At 43.3% G+C, this 27,044-nt stretch overlaps 1 protein-coding gene across 3 annotated transcripts; it reads right to left on the bottom strand.

Moving 5' to 3' along the window:
* Nucleotides 1–61: 61 nt before the first annotated feature.
* LOC118246206 (core histone macro-H2A.2) lies at nucleotides 62–26,995 on the bottom strand. 3 transcript variants are annotated; one of them, XM_035543090.2, is made up of 9 exons: nucleotides 26,034–26,251; nucleotides 20,173–20,405; nucleotides 11,858–11,964; nucleotides 10,338–10,535; nucleotides 8,628–8,738; nucleotides 6,888–6,987; nucleotides 5,858–5,947; nucleotides 3,710–3,884; nucleotides 62–760 (listed from the first exon to the last, which is right to left on the bottom strand). In XM_035543090.2, exons 2-9 carry the CDS (start codon nucleotides 20,342–20,344, stop codon nucleotides 595–597), a joined length of 1,119 nt encoding a protein of 372 aa, XP_035398983.1. In that variant the 5' UTR covers nucleotides 20,345–20,405; nucleotides 26,034–26,251; the 3' UTR covers nucleotides 62–594. The 3 variants fall into 3 exon arrangements, with proteins under 3 accessions (XP_035398983.1, XP_035398992.1, XP_035398974.1); XM_035543099.2 differs by lacking the exon at nucleotides 26,034–26,251 and adding an exon at nucleotides 26,702–26,995 and having other exon boundaries at nucleotides 202–760; XM_035543081.2 differs by having other exon boundaries at nucleotides 202–760; nucleotides 26,184–26,321.
* Nucleotides 26,996–27,044: the final 49 nt, after the last annotated feature.

Below are 27,044 nucleotides of genomic sequence, written 5' to 3' on the forward strand. Positions count from 1 at the left end.
GCAAAACTAGGGCTTATAACAATAACCATACTTGACACATCTTTTTCTTTTTTTTTTTCTTATAAAACAAACAAAATCAACATGAAATATTCTCAGTAATTACAGAGATAATTGTGAATTAAAAGCAAAACAGAAGCTCCTCATGCGTCACTTCTAAAATCCTTCCCTCCCACCCCACCCCCCGTGGGCTGGAGGCAGACGTTTAACATATACCCTCAAGGGAGGGGAAAAGGGAGCAGAATATTTAAGAGCTTTCTCTAAAGTGTGTGTGTGATAAATTCATCACTACAAATCTAAACTGAAGTTACTCTTTAAAAACTTCTAAACTAAAGTAACAAGGGACACTAAAACTCCTGAAAAAGAGATGGTAACTCAATTGCTTAAGGTGATATAAATGGCTAGAGGATGCTAAGATCATGAAAAAATCGGACTAAACCCCCCTCTCATCTCTAGTCACAGCTCTTCATCAAGTCACAACACATCACACTACTACCACTCCCCCTCCTCACCACATTGAAAAAATAAAACCCACCTCTAATGCTTTTAATGCTACTCAAGTTTGTTGAAAAATAAAGTTTCATTTGGCTGCCGTTGCTACTTCGTGTCTAGCTTGGCCATTTCTTGCACATAGATGCCAATACTTTCGCTGTCGAAGAGCAGAAAGTAAATGTTCTTCAAGGAGGAAGAGCTGGTGCCGTCAAAATGGGTGGAAATAGCTCTGAGAGTCACCTGGGCTGCCGTCTGTTTTGGGAAGCAGTTTCTATGGGACAGGGGAAGAAAACAAAACAACAGTGTCAGCTATGTGTGCAAGCATTGTGCACACGTGATGCCGAAAGGAACAAACCATAGCCATACCCACTACACGTTGCGGTTAAGACAGCATCAGTTACAGTTTTAACACATGCACATCCCAGAAGCAAACCCCGAGGTTCTGATAACAACATTCATCTGCTGCTGTGTTAGCTTCCTTGCTGGCACTGTCACTGTTTTCATTTGCTTCTACTCTTTATAACTACACAAAGTATTTTAAACACTCTACCTTAGAATCAAACTCGTCTATGCCATGCCGGGCAGGCTAAAAAGTTCAAGGATTTTTTCTTTAGTTGAAAACAAAATTGTTTTAAAAAGATGACATCTGACTTCCTTTCCCTGTCACCAACAATACTTTGCTTGAGCCTTCAGTGAAAATAATTGAAGTTACAAATTCAAACCAAGATCCATTCCTTCCTTCATTTTTTTTACGGTAATACTTTCCAGGCTACTAACTGGAACGCTACCAAATTTTACAGCAAGCACTGTTGAATTGTGACAATTCTTGGAGCACCGGACCCATGTCCTTGAGACTTCAGTTTTATTGTATCTTAATCACTCTCGTACTCCCTTTTCAACTCACAAAACTGTTCAGCTGCAGCTCGGTTCCTTCGCCCTCATTTCAGCACAAAGTAGTTTCTGTGAAGGTCAGCAGCTTTTCATCTTTGTTTATACAAAATATGACTGCTATAAAAACAATTTCAAGTACTGTTCTACTTGAACTTGATGCATACCTTGTGAAACACCCTGCCTTATGCTATGCCTGCACTTAGGAAGGTCTGCACATTGCTCTACTTTGTGCTTAGGAAGGTCTCCACATTGCTGTACTTGTCTAACGCCAAAGAGATTCCTCGACCTAGAAAGCATCCCTTTCCTGAAGTGATAGATGTGTCTCCCTGTCTCTCTCTCTCCAGATCTCAGTGACATTCTCCGGCATTCCCTGATGGAGTTTCTCTGCTGCGTGACAATGGCTGTGATAGTTCTGCTGATTTTGCACAACCCTAAAGAGCATGGATGTAGTTTCCTTGCTACATAAGCATGTAGAAAGCCGAACAGCTCCCAGAGTCTGGGTGAGACTGTACTGGGGTGCGCTGAATTGTCTGAAGGCGAGTTAAGACCTGGCTGAGATTGCAGATAGGCATTGAACTTAACTGCTGCTTGCTCTCAAGTTTAATGCCTCCTATTTAGATTCTACTGTACGATAATGCTCCAAAGGAAGTCAGATCTATGCCAAAAACTTTAGCCAGAACAACCACGCCCTTACAGGCAGGATCACACACAACTCTTCTGCTTCTCAATTAAGTTTGTCGTAACTTATCCTCAAAGATCTTCAGTGATGGGGCCACTCCAGAACACAGATATGCCATTCCAGTGCCTAACAATGCTTACAGTTGAAAAATCACAGTATTTTTAATAGCATCCAGAGCAGCTTTTAAATTGCTTTCTTTTTTTCCCCTTTTCGGATAATAATATGCTGTACATTTGTGTATTTCCCTTCCTAAGTGCAGTACGACTCACTTCTTACTCAATTTCACGTTAGCAATTTCAGACTTATCCCATATATATTAAACACTGTCCAAAAAAAGAGCTTGGAAACTGATCATCAACACCTGTCATATGCATACTCATTATCATCTAAATGACCACTGACAGACACACTTTTACTAGTTCTGGTCCCACGACGAACCTCTGTAACAACCCAGTTAATGTATCTTTGTGGCAACAAGCTATCGACAAAGACTTTTTGAAAATGTTTTCCAGCTAGTTTATATTCACTTCATAGCACAAATAACTTAATCTAAACTCCATTTCTTTACTTTCTATGATAAGATTATACATGTGAAAAGCCCTGGCACAACTCAAACATCCCATCAACTGCTTCCTTACCTACATTATATTGGTTACTGTAAACAGTTACTAAGACAGGACAGAAGGAAAATTCACAGAATGAAACGCGAACTTTAATAAAGAAGCAATAGAACAATTTATCACACTTTGCTTTGACTGAACACTAAAAATAAAACAAAAATATATCTGTGTGTAAAGGAAAGCAATTTATGCAAAAGTACATTGTCTCTCTACTCTTTTATCCTGGTCCATAAAAATACTGTTGTTTTGGAAAACATCTGTCTAAAAATGGCATTTCCTCCTCCTCTTTATTCAGTGAGATGTGATGATTTCACTGGTCAAAACAGTTTTACTTTCATTTCATTCACTACAGGGCCAATGCAACTGGACTGTGCTGTACACATTCTATTCCTTGGGCATCACGAGGAAAACCAGTAATTACATTTCAAATTATTCATAAGCGTGCAAAACCTATTGTGAAAGAACAACTTCTGCAGTTAGTGAGGCTTGTGTATGGTTTCTTATAATCAGAGACCAAGTACCTTCAAAAAACAACTAACAAACAAAACCAAACAACACACCACCTTTGAATTTCTTAGTCAAGTACATTTTATTTGCTAGTTATTAAGAAAGAAATGTGAAGTTTTACAGTTGGTGTCATAGTTGCCTTTTTAGAGCAGAACTGTATTTAAGAAACAGTGATTTTCTTTTGAAAGAAATCATTTGTGTGACTAGTATATTTAATATATATTCTTGGGATGACTTAAGTAAATATTCTGCATTTACCTAGCTCAAGAAGCATCACTTACCTTCAGTACGGTGCCAGTGTAACCTTATTAATACCAGCGGAGCTTTAGTAAGATTCACTACACTAAAATGAAGGGACATAAAAATGTTCTTTCATTCTTCTACTCATAGTCAGCTCAGCTCTCCTCTCCTGAGAGTACGCTCATTTCTCTACACACAGGCTCCCTCTCACAGCAGCAGCTCTGATAGTTAGTCATACAACTGTTACACAATTCAGAATCCTCTTATGCAGAAAAAGTCATACCTGCCACTGGGAAAAGGGGGGAAAGCCACAGACTTCAACTTCTTGTCTTCTGCAGCTGTTAAGCAATTCTTTATGGTCTCTTCAAGCTGCTCTTCGCACTTGTCTGAGCCCCACTGCGGGATGTGACAGTGGATGACAAACTTTGCTGCTAGGCCGCTAGACTGAGTAAGTGCAGCTATCAAAGGAAAATACAACAACATTTAGTTTTGAAAAGAAATCACCCTGCAATGACTTCTCAATCCCAAGTACTTTCTTAATTCCATTGCCTCTCCCAAAAGAAATACATTAGGAATGAAAGTAAGCCACAATGACTCACTTGCAATCATAATCTGACTGTACTATCATTACTTGTGTGATCAATTGTTTCTTTATTCTCTAAAGAACCTGGGCTCATTTGGTTAACAGACAGTTATTCAATAATATTTTATAGCTTTCTCATTCTGCATGGCCTCTGCATGTTCTTTTTTATGCAAAGTATCAAAATCTTGCACTGAATACAATGTCGTTAATTCTCCAATAGACATTCCTGCAGTGCTGTCATGGCCTTATCTGAATGCTTTGCACAAATATTCTGCAACATCTGTACAGCTCCAGAGGGTTAGCAATACTTGGATCCCCTTCACAGACAGGTGATTTCAGACAACAACCTGAGAAATCAAAGATGTTTATTGAAAGTAGCCACCAGTAAGGTCCAATTAGAAATCTCAGATTCATTTTTTCAGGACTTGCAACATTCACAGCATAGCATCAGTTTGCTTTTGTGGCAGTTGTGACTTTTAGCACTTTTAAAATCTAAGCCTTGGGACTCTCAGGTCAAACACCCAGAAATTAGTCACGCAATTATTGCCCAAGGATGAAAAACTTGGATTTATTCACTTGTCCACCATCACAGAAGAATTCCATCTAATGCTTCACTCTGCTACTTAAATTTCAACCAGAAGAGAAGCCTCAGGCCTTTAACCCAAGGAGCAAATTGACTGAAAACAACACAGGTAACCTGTGAACAGCACTTGAATTCAAGGCCCAGGCTGGAGCTCAAGTGATTAAAAACCATTTGTTAGTGCTTGCCTGAAAACCAGTGGATGTGGCAACATCAAACACAGCAGCACAACACAGTGCTTGACAGAGTACATTTTCCTTCCATTAAACTAAGATTATCCTCTTTCCTGGGACTAGTTTAAGAGCACAAAATAAGTCAACTGTCTATCTATGTGATGTTGATAGAGAGAAGTAGTTTAGCTGGATGTTGTGGCATATATTTCTGATGCAATGCAAAAGTGAAGTAAAATGTACTGTACAAAAATCTCTCTATAATTAGATTGTTCATTTAGGAAATTTGAAAAACAAAACCATTTAAAGTACTGACATGCTTTTTTCAGTGCTTTTAGTATTGAGGTACTAAGCCACATAAGGCACGAAGAGATGTATTGTAACTTCTCCCATCTTCACCCACATTCAACTCCTATAAATTGGCTAAATTTGTCTACAAAGGAAGACAATCTCAAGCCCTTAACTATTCACTGCTACACATGCGTTAAACATTTGAAGAGAGCTCTTTTGTAATTTGTATTTCTATATTGTAGCTGTAATGCCTGGGAAAAGAGCAGCAATTACTCTTTGAAAACCATGCCAGTTCTATAGATTATATCAAATCTTATGTTTATTGGTGTTCAAACAAAGTGAGGTAGTTGCTGTGACTGCATTGTTCATCAAATATGCATAAATCAGGGTAATTTGTAAACTAGAATTGCTCATAGACTGAGAGCTAATCCTCTCTAAGAAATGTGGTACAAGTAGGAGAGGAAAGAGGCACTGAGGTGATAGCACAATTTTTTCCGTAACTTTTGGACTCCCACAGACAGAAACTGCCTAAGGTAAATTAATCATCCTCCTGTAACTTTTTAAGGTGCTACCTAAAAGCCCAAAGACAGGATGTGCACAGCACAGAGGTATCCTAACCCTCTTCCCTTTTTCCCCTCTCCTGCCCCCAAACAGGTAGCCTGTATCAGCAACAATTTTGAAGAAGAAACAAACGTTTGCATCACATAAGCAAAGGCACATAAATAATCAAGAACAGCTTTGAATGCCAAGAGAAAAGAACACACTGAACAAGCCATTTCCACAAACAAAGCATAATATCCTTTTTACCTTCAGCAACTTCCAAAGGTCCTTGAGATTTGCGAAGCTCCTTCACTGTTTCTAAAAACTCTTTTCCTCCTGCCTTTTCCAAAGCCTTGCCTGCAAGGAAACAGAGCAAAACGCCTTGGCTTCAAGTTACCAGCAAAACAAAACAATTCTATGTGATTTAAAAGGACATTGTGCACATATTGTCATGTTTCCCTCTATAAGCAGCAGCTGATGCTTACGCCTGCCACTATCAGCCACAGATAGTTTACTTTTTATTGTTTTCACAAAAAACTTCTCTGTTATTACCGCACATTAACATAGCTATCTGTAAGAAAGCTGACTTCCTTTGGCTTATGGTTAAAAGAAGTGAAGAGGAGGATTTTCCAGACTCAGATTTTCAGTCTTCTAAATCAACTCAACATACAAACACTACTACTTTCCTGAAACAATTTCTGAAATAAACACAGCTGGGATGCCAGTGAAGTCCTCAATGACTGACTGTATACAACAAGGATCCAAAAAGCCTGCTAGTGGATTCAGTCTCTCTGTGCAACTGGCTGCATATCTTTTTTACACCCCTCATGGCAATTCCCCTGTTTTACACCACAGTAATAATATTTCCTTATATCACATGAGCAGTATGAGGCTTTGTACATGGGTATTTCTGAAGCATACAAAATCCTGTACGGAAAACCATAAGTGTTATTACTGTACATGATTTTCCTCACAGAATTTCCAAAAGCAAATGTAAAAAAGAAAATAACCCAATAAAGACTGGAATAATGACTATCTACACCTTTACTGCACATATGCAGCAACAGATAATCTGTGCTTTCATTGTTATTAGTCATCATTAAAAAAAAAGATAAATTAGTGATTAGCATACTATATCTACTCAGTTCCAGCCTGATTTTCAGAAGTGTTCAGTGATACTTTATGGCCTGGGGAAAATCCAGATGAAACTGGATGGAATCCCAGCAGGCAGCTAGGAGACCAGCTGCTGTTGCGACCTTAAATTTTTCTTTTTCCCCTGCACGTAGCAGGGCCTCACCTATCTCCTCCTTGAGGTCTATTTCAGCAGTTGTAGGGTGAACGATGCCTTCTACTTTCATGGAGCCAATATGGCTGATGTCACTCTGTGTCAGAGAAAGCTGCAAGATAAGGATGAGAGAGTAAAAAGAATCAAATTAGTAATCTGTGTCTGAAAGTACTTTCATACAAAAAAAAAAAAAGGCTGGATTCACAATTCACACAATTTTATCGTGTTCAGTATGGTTGATTCTGATTTTTAACCTTTAATTAGTCTGTACACCGCTTGATGTTTCATGACGTGCCCATAGCTTGGAAGCCTGTTCCACAGGAAATTACTGCTATAAGATTCATTCCTGTCCTAGCATCACACTTTGAAGAAAAAAATGCTCACTTTGGAAACCCTCTTGTTTAAAAGAGGAAAATACTAAAAATAAAAGGTTGTCCTCTATAGAAACTCTTGTCCCCGGTAACATATTTGCAGGGGGAACTACTACTGAATGGCTGGACCCTATCTTGATCCATACAGACTTCAGCACCCATGTAATTAATTTCATTTCAGCTCCTGATGTAAATAAAACAAGGAATGTTTTACCCACCCATGCATCAGGACACAAGAACTGGCCAAAACTTGATGTCTTAAGGAGCCCAAAAAAGGCTGCTCCCCAAATCTCACAGCCTCATCACTTTGAGCAGCAACAGAGGACAGAAATCCTAGAAATTATTAAAAAGACTTTACAGTTGCTGAACATGTGCCTGACACACCTCATTTCTTACAAGTTACGCTACAGAATTTATGTCCTAATAAGAAAAATAAACACTGCCCATTTTAGAGAAGAAAGGGGGAATCTGCACGGATTCTGGAGGAACTAAGGACAATACAGAACTCTAACAAAGGAGATACAGGTTTCATCCACCTAGGAAGATTACTGCTTTTAGCGGTCTTCTGGATCTAGTATGCATCTGGCATAAACTAGACCACTAGTTTATTATGAGAGGGGTTTGGGTAGACTGAATTTTTAAGCACTGCTTCATATAAAGGTACACCGGGGGGGGGGGGGGGAGGCTTACAGAAGCAATTTCAGGAAGAACTCTTTTTCCAGATGATCCTACTACTTGAAAAAATAATAATAATAATAATAAATCTTTACTATTCTATATAAGGAAGGAAAGAATATAACAGACAGTTGGCTGGACCCCACTGACATGGTTTATTTTGGTGGGACAGTTTTGCAATTCTGGCCAGGCAAGGTGTCACAGTCTGTGCAGAGATGGAGAAGCAGACTTGATCACTTTGAACAGTCAGAGAGGCACCCCAGGGCCCACTTTCAGATGGAGTGCCCAGGTTTCTGGCACAAACCAGTATGTGGAACTTGATGAGCGATCCTCAGGCTTGGCCCAGAATTATAGTTTATTTTTTAATAAATAATAAATAGCCTAGAAGATTAAACCTGGTTTGTCAGTATGCTAGACACTCAGACAAATCCAAATGGAACAAAACTCTGCCATAGATTTAGCCAAGAAATCAGTCTCTAGAGAAGAGAGGCTGACTAACATTATTCTTGGAAATCTTTTATCTGCAGATGTATTTTTGCGATCCTCTGCCCCACCTATGACTTGAGTGAGTTCTGGCCTTAAATTTGGGACCACTAAGGAAGAAGGCAGAGAAGATTTTTTACTGGTATTAGATTTAAAGCATCCTTCTGTTTATGCTAGGCTTCTTTGCTATGATCCCAATCTGTTATATTATAAATTGTATTACCTTCTGTCCTGGCACGAGGCTCTTGGAGGACAAGATAGTAAAACCATCCCCAGGTCCATCTTCAGATGCTGAATTTGAAGCTCCTTCTTTTTCGTTGTCCTTTTGTTTATTCTAATTTGGGGAAGAGGGGGGGCGAAACAAAAACTCTTGAATGCAAATTAACACCTAACGTTGTTCAGTAACAGATTTCATGAGTTAATACAAATTTCATCTTCTCAGAGCAATATATTACTCATAGCTTTTTACTCCCCAAAGATCAGGTAATAACAGAGGTCTTCACTGTCTATAAAATGCTAAAACATCAGTGGTTCATCTGAGGTTTTACATATGTTTGTAGACATTGAGTGTCAGGGGCACACACCTCCACCTGTGGTTTTACTGACAATTAAGGCTGTATTTATGGATGGGTGTGTGCTAGTGTGTTTGGTTTTGCTGCTAAGAGAACAGAGCTCACACTGAATCAAACAGTAACCCCGACAAATGCTCCAACCTGAAGGAAAAAACATCTGAAAGAAAACGTAAGCCTCAGATAACGATTCATAAATCTCAATCCCTATTGACAGAAGGGAGCCATCACACCTCCATACAAACAGATGGAACGACTAAATGAGATAACTAATAGGTGAAGGTTGAATGCAAAACCCCCTTTGAGAGACACATTCCTTCATGCAGCCTAGCTCCAGAAGGACAAAGCCTGCTGCTACCTGGGCTGCTGGAGCACACCTTCAACTAAATTTTGAGAGATGTGAGGATAAGTCAGGAAGTTAACTCTTAACAAGTCCAAACTTTGCATGTGCACAATTCAAAGTAAGGTGGTAGATGAATTCAGTACAGAGGCATCCTATTCTAATTAATACGCAACTCTGCTTTCTTTTAAAAAGTTGTTTCTACACGTTCTCAACTACAGAGATGTATCAAAGCTTAGAGGTCTCCAGAAAGATGTGCTTAAAAAAAGAAGTTTAAAAAGTTTAGGTCAAAGTTTAAAATTATTTAATCCTAGCCTAATCAAAATTTAGCAATGTTTTAACATACAAGCTTTGGAATGACAAACAAAGAGCACTGATCTGGGTTACTGCTTTACCAAATTAAACCATTTTGGATGGTGACAGAGGACGGGCAACCATGAGGGAAGATGCAGTGGTCAAGTTCCAATTCACTTATTCTTCTCCTAACTCTTAAAAAAAGATTGGTAACAGCACAGCTAAGAATATATGAAACAAAATGCTTGTCAAAAATGACATGTACGTACCATGTCATGGCAAGTTCTCCAGACAGCGAAAAAATTTTAACAGCCTGTGAAAGGCTGATGGTGTGAGATGTCTCAAACAGAAAATGATTTTAAATGCTGCTCCCTGTATTTTAAAAGCTAGAGCTCACTGCAACACAGCTAGTGCGGAGATAAAAATTTTACAGTTACCAAGAAGGTACTGCAGAGGGTAACATGGATACCTGAAAAGTTTCCCTTGAAGCTTTAAAGGTTTTTGTTATAGAAATTCATTATAAAAATACTGTGATAAGCATCTTCCCCTTTATTTCTAAGTTTAGAGAAATAAGTTCCTGATGTGTCTATTATCAACTCCTACCTCCTATTTCCAGTTGCGACAAACAATTAATGCAGAGGCACCAATTTATTCCTCCTGTTAATCTCAGTTGGTTTTGATCCAAACCTTCTCTCACATATCCAGGATCACGTATCTGCCTCATGCTTACCTTTTTGGGTGTCCGGGCTTTGTTAGACTTTGCCTTCTTCCCACTCTTTTTGCTCACCATGGATTTTCTTCCCTTCTTCTCAGGAGTAGGGGAAAGGATAGTCTCAGATTTGCCTTTGGCACCCCGTTTCTTGGCTAGGAGCTCTGGCTGAATTCTGGGCAGGACACCTCCACTTGCAATAGTCACACCTTTTAGCAACTGCAAGGAAAAGCACCGTAAAGGAGCTCGTTACAGATTCTCTAAGTCTGCACTCAAGCAATTTTTGCTGACTCCATAACATACACAAACACACAGCCCACACTTCCTAAAGCACTGTACCTTTTCTTTGTATCACAAGAAAGCCCAATTAGAGAAAAAAACTGGCAAGTCCCAGCAAGGTCAATCAGCATATCCCAGAGAACTCTGTTACTCTACAGATCAGTCTCTTTTCTGTCTTTCAGTGCTGGTCTTTCAGCACACCTTGGTGACTCGCAAGCAGTGAGTGAGGGTAAGAGGATATAAGCACTTGCAGACTACTTTAAAAAAGTAAATAAAAATTGCACCACAGTGCTGCTGGAGGAGGGCTGTAGACCACTTTCACAAGAAAGCAGATGCAGTGGAAGTAAGCATAAGACCCAAGAACCTGCTTTGCAGGGGTAAACAACAGGAACGGGCAGCAGTATTTACACAGAGGACAAAACCTGGCCGATCCTAACTGACAGCAGCAGATCTGTTCCACAGGCCAGTGACCAGTTTTATGGTGCAGGGAATGGGCTGGTAGTGTTCCAATTCTTTTCCTTCTCTCATCACCTCTGTTTTGAGTTTTCAGTTTCCTTAACAGAAAGCAGAGCTGGATGATTTCATGGGCACCACATTTTCATTATTTAAAGCAGACAAACTCGGTGCAGGAACCTTTCAAGGTGTGAGTGATGTCATTCATCTTTACACAGGGCCATCCAAGAAAAGGTCCTCTGATGCTGACTGATCCTTTCCAGCAGCCCTGAATGCTGCAATTCACAACTCATGCCATGACCTCTCTTCTCCCTCCACAAGTGATCGTCAGAGTCAAAACACACTGCAAAACCAGCCTGTGTGCTAACAAGACTCAGACATATGGAAGGAGAGGCAGTGCTGGATGCAGCTACAGCAGAGAGTGAGCCAGCTCCCCATCCAAGATGGGCCTCACAGACAGTGTAATAGAAAACACACACACTTCTACAGCTTTTGGAAAAGGTCATCTGCCTTGCATATTTTTATTAAGTATCAGATATCACCGAGTTAAAAATTAAGCATCAAGTTCTCCCACTTCAACACAACCCACAGGCTGTGGAAGCAACAAAATTTATGTCCAAGTGATTTCAGATATAATATCAGAGAACCCTTTTTTTTTTTTGGCTCTTAATTTGGGTTGACAACATCTTGTCATCTTCTACTTTAATAATTGTGTTTCATTCATATGTCAGGCTAGTATTTCTAACTTTCTTGGTAGCAGCTTCATTCATGCTACAGCAGATAATGCACACTGCAATGTAAAGAAGTACCTGATTCAGCTCCTCATCATTTGCTACTGCCAGGAGGATGTGCCTGGGGGCAATTCTTCCTTTCTTGTTGTCTCTTGCTGCATTTCCTGCTAGTTCTAGAATTTCAGCTGCAAAACACATTGAGATAAAAATGAGTAACAAAAATGTAACTTCTGTACACCCTGTATACTCATTTTACGTTCCCTTTTCCTATCTATTTACCTTTTCAGGGGTATTTTACTGATTTAAATGATCTTTGCTTTGGAAATGCAGAAACCAAATAACACTCAATATATTTTAAGATTACATAACAGAATTTGTTCTTCCTAATTTCCTAAAGGACAGCTAGCAGAGAATATGCTAAGCTTGGTTCACATAACTTCTTTTATGATTCCCAAGTCAGAATTCTCTTTCAAAAAAGAACAAACACCCTATAAAAATGTACATCAGCAGTCCAGAATTTAGCAGTAACCCTGTAACAGAACAGCAAAGCATGCAATGAAACCCCAAACCTAGTTCAGAAAGTTGTGACAAAACAGCAAGGATTCTGAGGACCAGGTAAGACAAAGACTGAGGTGCATTTAAAGAAATACTTTGAAAGCCAACAAACTAGCCAGGCGATGCTGCAATTCGGTATTAAAGGGCATTGAAAATCTGTGAGAAGCTTCATTTCAGAACAAGATACAAAAGGTTTGACTTAGATGCAAGCAGAGACAACACGAGAGCTTCAATGCATGATCTATTGGTAGAAAGTTCTCTAGGTCTCCTGGAACAGGCGGTCATTTCAAAAGTTTTTCTACCTTTGCAGTAACTTTTAGACAGTGACCGAAGTCGCTGAGGGTTTTCTAATTGGTATAGAGGAAACACAGACAAATCTTTCTAAGCAAACTGTAGCAGTCAGCATAATTAACTTACACAGTTTAGGCTGGATTTATGACTTATTTCTCAATAAAGCACCAAGAAGAAAGGAGAAGGGAATGTTTTGCTCCAAATAACCATCAAAAGTCATATTTGCACCTTATTTCGTTTAAAAAGGTATCAAGTGCCTCTGTCTTGTTTTTGTTTTTACATTTGTCAGTAACAGGAGTAAGAAACTTACAGCCCACCAGCTTTCTGTTATGATGTCTTACTCCCATTTCATCAATTATATAAAGAACTGTAACTATTACAGAAAGAACTTCCATGGAAAGTCTAGTGGGAATCTGCATAATGCTCTCTGGCTAAAATCCAAAGGATTTCAACAAGAGGTTTAGCTCTCAGTTCATGGGAAAAATACAAGCTTTCAATTTCGCTCTGTTAGAATAACAAAAGTGCATACTTGTCATCCAGCTTTCACTGCTAGAGCACACATATTTAACTGAATGTTGGAGATTTGAGAGCCATTGTTTCAAGTTGTGTGCATGTTCACAGCAAATTGCTCAAGAAGCAGTCATTCTCTGTCGAAAATTTTCACAACTATTCATGCAAAACTTGCAAGAAACATTTAATAAAGTTGCAAAGAGGAGCATTTAAATTTTAGGAGCTATCAGAACCATGTCTGTCATAACTAGGCCTCCAGCCTGAGGAAAAAGCAGCGAGCAGACAGTCAAAAACAGGATCAAGACAACACCACAGTGGGTCTACAATAAAAGCTGGGCCAGCAACCTCAGCTCTGGCATTTCCCAACTCTGAGGTGTCTGACCTAGACTTTAAAGGAGATGGAAAAGAGATCCTGCACTGTCTAGTGATGGTCACCCCCGTGGGGCTGCAGGGCTGGAGCCTGCAGATCCCTGACCTCTGTTGGTGGAGCTAACGCAGTAGCAGACAGCAGTAACAGATTGCCATCCATCCTGTGTGCAGACCAGCAGAGAGCAAGAAAGGAGACCCATACTTCTCCATGGGGTTGTGCAGATTTATGCCGACAGCAGAGGAAAATTGCAGCAGGAATTAAAAAAAACATACTTACCTGGATGGGAACTGAAGTTCTTTCAGATGTGCCAACAACAAGCACATCCTGCTAACCGTGTGCTCACCCCACTCCCCCAGGTTCTGGGTCTTTTGGCCAGCAGCATCCTGATGGTGCACTCAAATGTCCTCTGCCTAATGTTGAGAGCAAAAAACGCAGAACACTCAAACGCCAGGCACTTTTCATATACCACAGGACACCAGGAAGAAGGGAATCCAAGACAGAGATGATGTAGGGCAGACCGCAGACGATGCATATAAATAACTTACCAAAGGATGCCAATAATTTGCATAGGTACATAATTGCTTTATCTCCTTCTAATGATTGTCTATATGCATATTTTTCGAATGCTGGAGACTTCAGAACGAAGGCAGGGACTCAGTCTTAAGAACATAAAATGGCATTTGCAAAAAAGGAAAAAACAATCAAATCTGGAGGCTGCAGTTATCACATCCTCTGCTGATAAGAACAGATCCCTAAAGAAACTGGTTTATGTTTCCAGTAGAAACATCTCGGCAGCTGAGGTCATCTAAACTCTAAGGAGACTGCAGTCTGAGAATATAACTCCTATAATGAAGCCCTTCACTGTAGCAAGCTCTATTGAAATTGGGCATCTGGATATTCTCAGACATAAGTTGGTTTTATTTTATGTCCTCTCAACAGCAGACATTAAGAATTAAAGTGAATTCTGAAATAATTTGGCTCCCTCAAGATTCAAAATCCACACAAGAAGCCTCCACACTGGAAGCTTAACTTCAAATTCAGACATCTTCAGCACAGATGGCTAAAAGCAAACTAGCTCATTTGTGCACTCCGCATTTCACCATGGCCTCATAAAGGAATTGAACATAGGTAGCAGAACCATGTCCAGAACTGACCCAACTCTACACAGCACCTAGGTGATTAAGTTCATATGTAGGTGATCACATTATCAGTATTTAAAAAATCAAGACAAATCTCACCCTCTGTAACTACCTTTATAAAAAAAATGTGGAGTTTCTTGGACTTTGGGCTACAAGAGAGTAGAAGACTGGGCACTGGTGTTTGGATCTTGCAAAAGTTAAGTGATCCCAAAAAGAAGGTTTTAAGTCTTTTCAGTAGACCCCCTTAATCCTGTTTGATAAGTACTCAGGACCAGGGAAGAACCTAGCTGTCCTGCAACCAACACAAGCAGCCGCAAAGCTATGACCTGAACGGGATGCCATTGTCTCACGCTGTAACATACACGAGAAAGAGAGGTTTCCTTAGCTGATGGATCAACAGATTTGGAATATGTGTGAACTAAAAGCATCACAGTCAGGCCAAAGTTATTTGGTCAGTTGAGCCCAGCCTGCTTTTGTGAAGCGCCCAGTTGGACCGATAAGGAAGATAACTGAGAACTACTGATCACAGAAGCAGAATGATTTCAGACAGGTTATCGGGTTTTCCACTTCCCCGTTAAGGTAAGCTCTGACAGTTCCTGTTATGCTACCACGTACAAATCTGCCCAGTAATACCTTTTGCTCTGACAAGATGCATCAGATGGAGTTTTTGGTCCTCCATCGGCAAGCGGAAAAGCAACTGCTCAGTTTGTCTCTTGATGGCAGATGAGCACGCCAGACAGAAGAGCATGCCAGTCGATGTCCTTTGAAGGAGGAAGCATTTGCTGGCGTTGTTTCTTCCCTAATTTAGAGAACATGGCTTTCCACTGCCACCTCGATCAGTTCCTCTGACCAGCACATCGTTCACAACTCTTCTGCTTCCTAAGCAAGATGCATCTGTACTCTTTGCCTATGTTTTGGAAGGTGCTTTATGGCACACATTCTGCCGATATTTGACTTGGACGATGACAGCTGCAGTCAGCCCCGCACACACTCACAGCACAGTCTGGCACGCGCGTGTTGCAAAGTCCAGAAATCTAGAATCGAGGTCATTTTTTCATGATTTTTTTGAATCTGAAGCCAGTGGAGCCCAACACTGTTCCAGTAAACATAAGCTTCTGGATAGGAATTAAGTAGCAGTTTTGCAATATGACTTGCAAGCCTAAGATATGAAACAGGATAGAGATTATAAAAAAATAAAAAATAAAAAGCTTTAGATCCCTGATAAGATCTTCCTCATATTAGCTAATCAGTCGAGGTTAAAAAGTACCTCTTCTCAAGATATACTGCAGTGATTGCTGGCATTTTTACAATGGAGTTGGTAAGCCAAAGCTCAGATTCAGTGTTGACAATGGCAGTGGGCTGCAGCCACAATCCATCTCGCAAACAAAGGGAAAAAAGGGGATCTAGTGGCTTGCAACACAGAGAATGCCTACGAAAGCCAAAAGGCAGACTGAACCACGTGGTGGCTGGGCATAAGGACGCTCAAGGTGTACACGCACCACCTGGACGATGCTAGTCAAGAGGCTCAGTGCTTCAGGGTAACACAAATACAGGCCACTGACAGATCACATACATGGCCGATCACTCACAGGAGAGTCCATCCTACGTCCTGGATAGACGTCAGGCAGCTCTGGTCCAATCTGACACCTCCTGCCTCGCCCACCCTACCCATTTCCCAGTTGTGACTTGCTTTCCCAGCTCCACAGCCCATTCCCCTTTCCTAGGCAGCCTACACCTGAGACTTCCACCTCAGTTTCCTTCCCAGGACATTTCTGCCTTCTGTCCACTCCTCTCAGACTCGATCCTCCTTTCTAGATTCTTCACCAGCAGCACCTCCCTCCATCTGATCCATGCCCTATGCCCTATTTTTGCAACTTTCTCTTCAGCTTTGTGTGTATCATTTTGGACACCCTCTGCCACTTACTTTCCCTTTGGCCCTCAGTTTAACTTCCCCACCAGCCAGAGCCATACTCAGCTGTCTCTAACATCAGCATTCTTCTCCCATAACCATCAGCTCCTCAAAATGTTACTAACTGTTCCTCCTTCCCTGAACAATCTGGAACCTGTTCCCTGACCCCAGTCTCCCTTACCTGGGATGTTTATCCACTTAATTCCAGCCCTTCCCAGTTCACACCCAGTAAGCAGGATTAGCCTCTCCTACTCCCACCCAGGGCCCCTCTAACTCCATCTCCAGTCCCAGACCTCTTGCCACCCACCTCTGCGCAGCTTTTGTCAGCTCTGGGCTGCCTGGTACCACTGAGACCACAGAAAGCATGCTCCCTGCTCTCAGTGCTGTGACCAGGGGCAGCCGGGGACAGCAGTGAGAGGGGAAATTCCTTCTGAGCACCTGTAGCCATGGGCTGAAGCAAGCTCAGTCACTGTGTGGGGCGGCCCACGCGCGGTCCTGTCTCACGTCAGAGCTGGGAGAGGTTGAGGCATGCTCCGTCACTCTGCGGGGACGATGCACTGGCAGTCTGGGCAGCACTAGGAGCTGAGAAGGTCCTCACTGAGCATGCTCCAGCCTAAGTCTTCGGAGATTTTAGCTGTTAAAATCAAAGAAGTTGCTGCTGAGCGTGAGCAATCTGTGATTTTTCAAAGTTACAGCTTGGCCAAACAGAACAAATTTCTTTGGGATGGCAGACACCACCCTTCCCCTTTCATAAAACCAAAAAGCCTCTGCTTAAAAGCAGAAAATAAAAAGAATAGGGGAAAAGTTATCATGAATGCTTTAACATGGCAAAAGAAAACTGTTCAGCCCACTTCGGTGAAAGGGTTGAAGAACCATAGTAGAGTTCCCCACCCTTTTACTCGCACTCCCCCAGATTTAGCCTGAAGCAGTTCCCCTGTGTGCAGGACATCACCAAACAAATTTAAAACAGGAAGCATCAGATAATGTTAAGAAATGCTACCAGTTTGATATAAAGTACCCTGTCTGACAACAACCTCGGAAAACCACATTTTGTTTCTAAAGGCATCCCAAAACTAAATATTATATATTAATGCATACACATTGGGAATAGCTAGATCAGCAGGGTCAGACACTGTAATGCTGCTTTTTAATCAAGCTATCCATCTTTGTAATCTTTTCAAACAAAACTCTGGACAGAGCACAGAAACTTTGGTTTGGAAATCCACAAACAATAGGTGTTTGCTCAGAAATATTGCTCTGCTCTCACAGTATATACAGGGTTGGGCAAGGGTTCTCTCTGCTGAACCAAGCAGCTTAAAATAACATTCCCTTACAATTTATGTGGGCCCCCAGCCTACATATCTAGCAGTTCTCTTGCTTGGCTGACTATACATTCTTTTTTTTTTTCCTAAAACACAGTGTAGGCCTGCATATAATCTGTCCTTACCATATTAATCATTTAAATTTAACTGCATTTACTAGCCAGAAGCAGAACCAGAACCAAGGTATATTGTTCTAGTTCAGACAACAGGCAAACAGTGCTGTGCTGTAGGTTCTGAAAGGCTTACCATAACTTAGTCTGCGCTATGGAAGTGCTGCATGCAACAGACACTAATCTGGCAATTTGTTCATACACCTCGTAATAACTGTGACAGCTCAGAGAACAAGCTTCTCCAGATGTTTATTCTAGGAAACTCCTCTGAAGGCTGCGGGCCTGTGGACTGGGAATAGAAAAAAGTGTTTCTCCCAAGACTGAAGGTCAGCAGTCACTAAGGAACATGTTATTCAGTAACAAAAGTTAGGGCAATTTCCAAAATTCATGTAATACTGTGTTCTTCTTGTCACACCCAGACAACCTATGGCTGTAGGTGACTTCTAAGCAATTCATGATCAATGGTATCAAAAAGCAAACACACCTTGCTAGAGAAATCAATATTTATGGCAATCCTAAAGGTCTCAACTCCCACTAGAAAACATATAGGGGCCCAGCAATAAAAACAAGGTTGAAAAGCAGTGTGGGCAGAGCAGGAGAGCTGTAAGAGCTATGAATCCTCTGCCTCCACATTTCCCCCAACTCTGAAGCATCTCTGCTGAGTAGCGCTCCGTGTCGCAGTTAAGGAAGCTCCACAAGCCACGGATTTCCCTGGAACAGCACAACTGCACCAGCTCCACTGAGGGAGGGATTTCTGCACTTATAAGACTTTGTTTTTAACGTCTGAAACTGGATCGTGCAAATATGAGCATACTTATGTTCTTAATGAAGCAAAAGGGCTCCTCCAAACTCACTTTCAGAACTGATCCTTCTCTATGATGAAATAAGACTGAAAAATACAAACGTGTTAGCTCTTACACAGCATTAAAAAAAAGAAAGTGGGGGATATGCTCACCATCTTGGATTTTGTTCTGCTTTTCAATGGCGCTTTAGTTTAAAACCAGCTCTGTACTTAACTCTTGAAGGAGCTGGAGGTAAACATAAATGCAAGCTTAAAAGTTTTGTTCACATTTTTTCCACATAAGCAACATTGTATTTTGGTCCTGCAATTAACCAGCACAAACGTGCAAGTTTCTGTAACATGCTATCAGGCATCATCTGAAATGTAACGTGAAGTTATCACTGCTTCAGATTTTCTCCACACCTTTAAAGGGAAATAGTGCTTTTAATGACTTTATGAGAGAACAGGTTTTGGTGTGTAAAAAGACAGCAGTGTTTACATAAAGACTGGAGTACTGTTATATGGACAACCAGGCTCCACGCATGCTTCTTCTTTGCCACTTTGGTAATAAACTACACTCCTGAAACATTAACCCACTCGACTACTTCTAGGCTTGTAACTCCTCACAGATTCTTTAATGCACCTCAGTCTTGATCTGTAACACTTCAGTAACTTGAACTAGAATCCTCTCTCTGCCAGGCGGTGTAACAATCCAGCAAGGTGCTGTTTTCCCACACTTAAATACGAATCCAGGCAGATACGTTCATAGGATGGTCCAAAATACCACAGTGTGTTACAACACACCGCAGAATATTACAGTATATGTCATCACAGTGACACCTGCCCCTTTCTCTGAAGTCACTTTCATAAAGCAAAGGAAAACCTCAGGTGTATAGGAAGATTTAAATCTTGACACAGTTTCTTTATACATCCAAGCAAGCCAAACAATTTTTTAAATACAAATGCACCACCTCCATGTCTCATAACACTTTGACACTGTTCCACGAGGAAAAATGCAGCCAACAAAACAGAGTTTGTTCACTTCAAACACACTACAGATGTACAAAGTGAGGGTTTTTTTTCCCCTCTCTACTGTTATTCATATCCTACTGTATCAAACCTATCAGTTTTCTCTCAAACTACCTATTGTAGAGCAGCAATAAAGAGCAAGCAGCCCAACTAGTGATCAAGCACAGTGCCTCTAAAGGAGAAAATTTCCATCCTCAGCCTCTTCAAGAAGCAAATTAATCTCCTTGAGCATTTTAAGCGAATTTATACATATCCTGCCCTTTCAGAGCCAGACTTTCAGAGTGCTGAACACGTTCATATCTCATCCCACAGGTACCCCAGGCTGCCGTGCACGATCAGCACCTGAGGGTCTGATCAGTATTGGGTTCTTGGTTTACCTGCTAGATACTCTATGACAGCTGCCATGTAAACTGGTGCTCCAACACCTATCCGGTACTTGTACGTTCCTTTCTTTAAGTAGCGCATCATCCTCCCCACGGGGAAAATAACGCCTGCCCTGCTGGAGCGTGACAGTTTGGACATTTTCTTCTTCCCACTGCGGCCCGACATCTTGCAGCTTTGTGCTTTTCAACTTGCTGGTGATTCTTATTCCTTTACTCCAAACCAAAAGCTGTAAGAGAGAAGAAATAGAATTGGTGTTCGGGATGTGAGAAACATCTTTATACATCATTGTCTTGTTCTTCCAGAAGAAAAGAAAAAAAAAAAAACCACAAGTCCAGTCTCAATATGTGATAAAGTCGAGGTATTATCTATATTCAGACAACTGGAACAGGTGCTATAGCTTTGTTTTGTTTGTTCATTTTTGACTACTGCACTGCCAGTATAGCAATACCACAGAAATACTGTTTGGAGAATTAAAAAAAATATTAAAAATCCAGCGTACATTAAATGAATGTTTTTTTGTTTTATTTTTTTAAAAAAACACAACCAGAAACAACTCTCAAGAAGGCAGACAGCCACAGCATGGCAAGTTTCAATGCTGATTTTAAAGTTCAGCAAGTTACAAACAGCTGAGAACTGGGGCAATGGATCGCATTAAGCAACCTGAAAAGCAGATGTTGATGCCACCTTTGCCTGTAGCTAGAGGAAGTTGTGCTGCTCACACAGCGGAAGACAAAGCCTACCCACAAATACAGCTTCCTCAGGGGTCTTTTATACAGAAAATCTAGCATGTCGGGCTGAAGAGAAGCAGGGAAACAGCCATGCTTCAGGCACCTCCCCTCGCACCGCTTGGCCTCAGGAACAGAGCCCCAGGGGGCAGCTCACAGACCTCATTGCTTTAATAATTCTCTCTGGATCACCTTCACAGCATCTAGAGAGGGCTGCAGAAGCCTTCCTCCACAGATCTAAAGGATTAAAGAATTCTCTTTAATCTCTCATCTCAGAAGGACTGGCTACCATTTTCTTCTGTCCATCCAGCTTTCTCGGGATGGGCTTTTTCTGCATTGAGAGCCGATCTTGGTACACAAAGAGTAGCTCAAGATGCTCTCCTCTGAAGCCAGCGAGGAAAGTGACTGTCATAGATGGCATTTCTGGTAATGAAGGCACAGCTACTTAATTCCCGGCGTTCACTCGCCTCGGTGGAGCGAGGAAACAAAAGGCAGGAGATAATCTAAAAAGTATTGACAACTTTACGTGATGGCGTAAATTTTTTTTAAAATCACAATCTGCATTTTAAATAGGCATCTGAAAGAAGTCTTTCAGCAGCACTGCAGACCCTTGGGAACATCAACACTCATTTGAGGAGGGCACAAAGCTGCATTTCATTTGTGATCCTCCATAGAGGGTCACCTGTCCCCAGCACAGCCAGGCTTTCACAGAAAATGACTCATCCCTAACAGCTTAATTCCAGGGTGGGTTTCTACAACAATCTAACCTGAACACTTATGTCAAGGAAATAAAACCACTTCAAGGCCTGCAGGAATCTACAAAACCCTGCTGTCTCCTTGTCTATCAGCCAGATCATTTTTCTTAGTGCCTGCGAGACATTATGTGGGCATAGTAGCAGAAGTTGGGAAAGATTAAACCAGTAAACCTATCGGATGTAGGGACACCAAAATTTATGCTGCTTGTCATCCTGTCCTGAGTTCCACAAAAACCGCCAGGCCGGAGTCACAAGTGGTGGTAAAAAGCTCATAAACTGCTGCTTATCAGCAGAGATTGGACAGCAAGGGCCACTTCAAACACACCCAAGTGAACCAGAATTTCCATGTAATGGGAATAAAGTGCATTTATGCAGGAGGAATCAGTTGTGTATGACCGAACAACTGATGTGGAAAGGCAAGCTTTGTGCCGAGGCCTCTGTGCTTCAGATACGGCACCAAAAGGGGAATCCTCGGGAGTGTGATGAGGTTGGCCAGAGGCCTGACAGAAAATCTGAGCAGAAAGATGAAATAAGACATAATAATGGTCTTTTGAGACACAAATGACTGCTTCAAAGGTGGAAAAGATGGGAAAAGCTCCATGACAGCATCACTGAAAGGCGGCAGCACCTCTCCCTCAGCACAACTTCAGAGGGGCGAGAAATCTGCAACAAGTCACCAAGGTACCGTCGGACCTGCCTTTGGACAGGAGGCTGGACAAGTTCATCTCTTGAGGTCCCTTCACCCTGCCCCAATTGACAAAATTTGCTACTTCTGACAAACCCTGCATAACCTTCCAGTTTTATATTGTGCTACTGATTAACCTTCATAAAGCATCCTTTTCAGTTTGTGGTAACTGACACTGAAATTAACAAGCAAACGCAGGCTGGGATCTAGGTTTCTAGCCAGGAGAAGAGCGAACTTGTGGATCAGCCTTCTGAGTAACACAAGCAACAGTATCTCATTTTAAGATGAAACTTAATAAATGTGTGGACGAGCCTATGATCTGGTTCCTGCAATGCCAGGATAGTTTCATCACCCTGCAATTCAGTTCTGCACTGAGATCCTTACAGAGAGCCATACTGAAGGAGCACACTACAAAGAATCATGAATCTAAATCATATTAAGCTAGCCTCTCATATATTTGCTGTAGTACCAAATCCCAGTTGCTTATAAATCAATGGGAAGAAAAAAAAAAAGCAAACATCATGAGGTTTGCATCCACAGAAAACACAGTGGTTGTACTTGATCTCCGTGATAGAAAATCAAAACATGTTTGCATAACTAAGCACACTGCTCCAGGGCACACCGTTACATTATATACACTTGTGTGTATAATTAAACACACTTCTGGCTCATTTCTTTGTTGCCTCATTGAACTTTCCACCTTTGTCTCTATGCCTTTATTCTCTCCTTATCTCCCTCAGCCTCCGCTATTCTCAGCCATTTTTGCCCCCTGCTGCCAAAGCAACCTTTGGATTCCTAAACATTTTTCCAAATGCACTGCAGGTATCAGTTCAGGTTACGTTTGCAGAATTTTGCTTAAGCCCCAGAATAGCAGAAGTTTCAAAACTCTGCTATCATTCCTCCCCTCTTCTTTGCAATGTACATGGCCAAGGGTACACATGAAACATCTTGAAACTTTGTTCTTTTCTTGTATCCTACAGAAGATGATTTCTGGCAGAAAATACCAAGCTATGGCATAATCAAATCTGCTAGAATACAATTAATGTGAACTTGAAAAAAGAAACAGGATACACAACGGCAGTCAGCTACCTATGCCAGGTATCTTAGAGAGTGGATGCTAAGGCAACACTTCACAGGCTCAGATGAACATCAGTCCTCGCTATCTTGTACAGAAGAGCTACATCTTGTCCACAGCAAAGTCCCAGGGGCCAGTATCATTTCTCCCCCTGGCAGGGACCTGCTTTACCCAGGAGGATGGGCATCAACTCACACCTGACACCACTTACACGATGCACCCACCTGGACTGCTCCAAAGCTGCCAACAGCAGAAGAGCTATGAGTGGCAGCTATAACACTGCTGTTCCTCATTTTTGTCTACAGGTGATGCTGCTAAATGTCACGAGCTTATCAGCTGAAAAGCACCCAAGTCTACCCACGTTAATTACTGCCAACTGATGCAATGACTCTGGGTTTGTCCTAACAAACTAGAGTCCCCATTAAAAAAACACTGCCATGGCATGTACATGAAGTCTGTCCTCACTGAGTCGGAAAAACTGCATCTATATCTGGCTACCGTGACATCATGAGGCTTGGGCAATTTAAAGCAATTAGTGCTTCCAATCCCCTAATTGGTCACGGCACACTCCTACTCTTCACAGCTCCACCACCCCTGTGTTGCTATGGGGGATTTAATAGCTACCAGATCTCCTGGAGCTCTCTACAATATGATGAAAATAAGGTAGACTGTTGCAAGCTGGGCCTTACTCTGGGAATTGCCTCTTCCCAAGAGCCCAAGGCAACCAACGACAATTTCCTTTTGCCTGCTGGAAGCTGGGCTCTCCCTATTCCCAGGTGGATCTGCTTTGGCCACTTGGAGGTTCTGCCACTGTCCGCACTACCACCCCATCACTGTTACCTGCAGAGAGCAAGCACTGCTCCACAAGGACACCCAAACACCAGACTGCCCCATGATTTGCATCCCACATATCGAGGTTTACTGAAACAACCTTAAAACCACTTTCCAGCCCTTCCTACATTGATGCGCAGAAGTACAAAACCACGTAGTGACATTTAGGTAGTTAAGAACTCAAATACTTTTTAAAATAAGACTAACACACAGACCCAAAAACAGATTGTGATGTGCAAGTGAGCCTGAAGTGGAAAAGCTGGCCAGGAAGCAAGTTCAGAGATTAACAGTTCAAGATCTGGCAGGAAAGCATAGGTGCCCTCCACGTAGTTCAGTGCACTACCAACTGCCTACAACACATCAACAGATTTTTCTTTTTTCCTAAACAGAGTTGTTAGATGAAAAAAAGACAGATTTTTAACAGTCGATCAAAAAGTATCTAGCTCAGAATCTGCTTCTTTGAGCCCAAAGTAGAAGCTGTTTCTTGTACGTGATATTAGCAGCCTGACAGAGGGGACAGAAGAGAAGGTGCTCTCCTGTTCACCAAGTCCCTTCTTGCATCAATCCAGACAAGCTCCCCAAACTGACCAACAGAAACTACCTGATTTTTTCTCTCAGAAAGAAAAGTCACAGGAAACAAAGAAAAGAAAGCTTAGCTTGTGTAATGCAGCGCGAAAACTATTGCAACACGGGTGGAGATAAGCAAACTCCAGCTGTTCCTCTTCACATCCCCGATCAAACGCAAGACAGAGGCAAGGCAGGACAACACCTACACCAGGATTGAAACACACACTAGCGACTATCACTAAGTATTTGAGAAATAATCAGGAAAATCCCTGGTCTGATTAAACCAGGCACTATATAAACAGTGTATATATAGCCAAGAGGCTATATATACAGTTTTCCTGCTGGATTTTCCAGGTGGCTGAGACATCCCTGCAGCACAACGTGCCAAGTGGCACTTGGGCAGGGTTGAGGGCAGGATTTGGGGCAGGGTTTAGGGTTGGAAGTTTTGGCAGCAGGCGTTCAGCAGGGAGCTGGACCCTGGGCTGTGGGACTAACACCACAGCCCTTCAGCTTTGACCTGGGACTGCTTTTACTGAACCGTTCCATTGGTACTGAGCAGTGTTTTGGGGTGTGTGCATGTGCTGTGTGCTTGTGCTGGGCACCCACGGACCTTGCCTTCCATATATTATAACTTTTATTCGGTAAATTATAGATGAAATGTGGGGGGGACCCGGGGCCCCTCAGGCGAGGTGCCAACAGCCGTTGGCGGCGGGGCCGGTCGGCAGGCGCAACGCCGCGCCGTTGCCATGGCCACGCCCGCCCCGCCCACCCCCCTCCCTCTCCCCACGGGCGCTGAGGCGAGGCGGCTGCCGATTGGCTGCGAGCCGGCGAGCGGCGGGAAGGGAAGGGGAGCGGCGGGGGCGGGGCGGCGCGAGCGCGCGCTCCGCGCAGGCGCCGTGCAGCGCGGCGGCGGCGAGCGGCGAAGAGAGGAGACGAGGGGGGGCGGGGGGGCGGAGTGGCCGTTGGCTTTCCCGCGCAAACCCCCCCCCCCGCCCCTCCCCCCCTCCAGTCAGCGGCCGGAGCCTCCGTGAGGGGGCGGCGGCGGGGCCGGCGGGGCGGCTCGCACCCCCCCTCACATCCCCCTAAAACCCCCTCAGACCCCCTTAAACCCCTTCAGCCCCCCCCCAAATCCCCTCAGCCTCCCCCCCCCCCATCCCCTCACGGCGGCTGAGGGGAGCGGCCGCCCCGCAGCCACCCCCCGCCGCCCGCTCCTCACCTGCCGGTGCCCGCCGCCGCCGCCTCCTCGCCGCCCTCGTCCTCCTCCAGGCCCCCTTTCCCCCCTCTCTCTCCCCTCGCCGCCGCCGCTCGCCCTCGCCTCCCCCCCGGCCCGCTCGCCCCGCCTCAGCCGCCGGCTCCCGTCTCGTACGTGTGGAGGGCGATGGCGGCGGCTGCTCCCGAGGGGGGCGGCAGGGCTTTCCTCCCGCTCCGCATACCGCCTCTAGGAGGAGTCACCGCAGCCCCGGCCTGCAACAAACCCCCTGCGGCTGCCGCCCTCCTTGCCCGGGGGGGAAGGGGCCGGCAGCGGAGCGGAGCCCCCGGCCGAGCCCCCCCCCCCCCGAGGAAGGTGAGCCCGGTGCCGGTGTGTCCGGCGAAACAAAGAGGGAGGACGGCTCTTTGTGTCTTGCGGCCTCCCAGCCTCATCCCCGGCCGCCCCTGCGCTTTGTAGCCCGGCCACGAGGGCTGCGAAGTTGCTTTCCAAAGGGAAGGTCGCGTTCTTCGCCCCCGACACGGAACCGAGACCTGCAGGATCCGCGATCGCGTTACGAGGCTGTTGGCACCTCTGTTGGCAGCGCCACAGGCACGATGGCACCGCGATGCCAACGAGAGCTGCACCTCCAAAGCTGATCTCAGGCACGTTTCAACGTAAAACTGAGTTTATCTCACCGTTCACACACAAACGCCTCGCATCGCTGCGCTGGTTTCCCTCGTTTGGAGGCTGTTGGGAGGCAGTAGGGACGCGGCGTTAACCCAGATGACTCCAACTCGCACACAGCGTTGTTCTAGGAGGGTGGCTGGGAACAACAGAGCAGGATGATAAAGAGGAATCCATGCTTTCAGCGTGCCCTTTGTTGCTGTAAAAACCACAAAGGTTCACCGGCTTCCTGGAGTTTGTTTCTGGCCCTGCCAAAAAGAAACTTTTGTGCCCGCATAGAATTGCATTCGGTAGGGAAAAAAAATGTTGAAGTATTCCTTCAGATTATATTCATTGTGGACCACACCATCTCCC

Source organism: Cygnus atratus, chromosome 7 (genome assembly GCF_013377495.2).
Source record: "Cygnus atratus isolate AKBS03 ecotype Queensland, Australia chromosome 7, CAtr_DNAZoo_HiC_assembly, whole genome shotgun sequence".
Classification (NCBI taxonomy): Eukaryota; Metazoa; Chordata; class Aves; order Anseriformes; family Anatidae; genus Cygnus; species Cygnus atratus.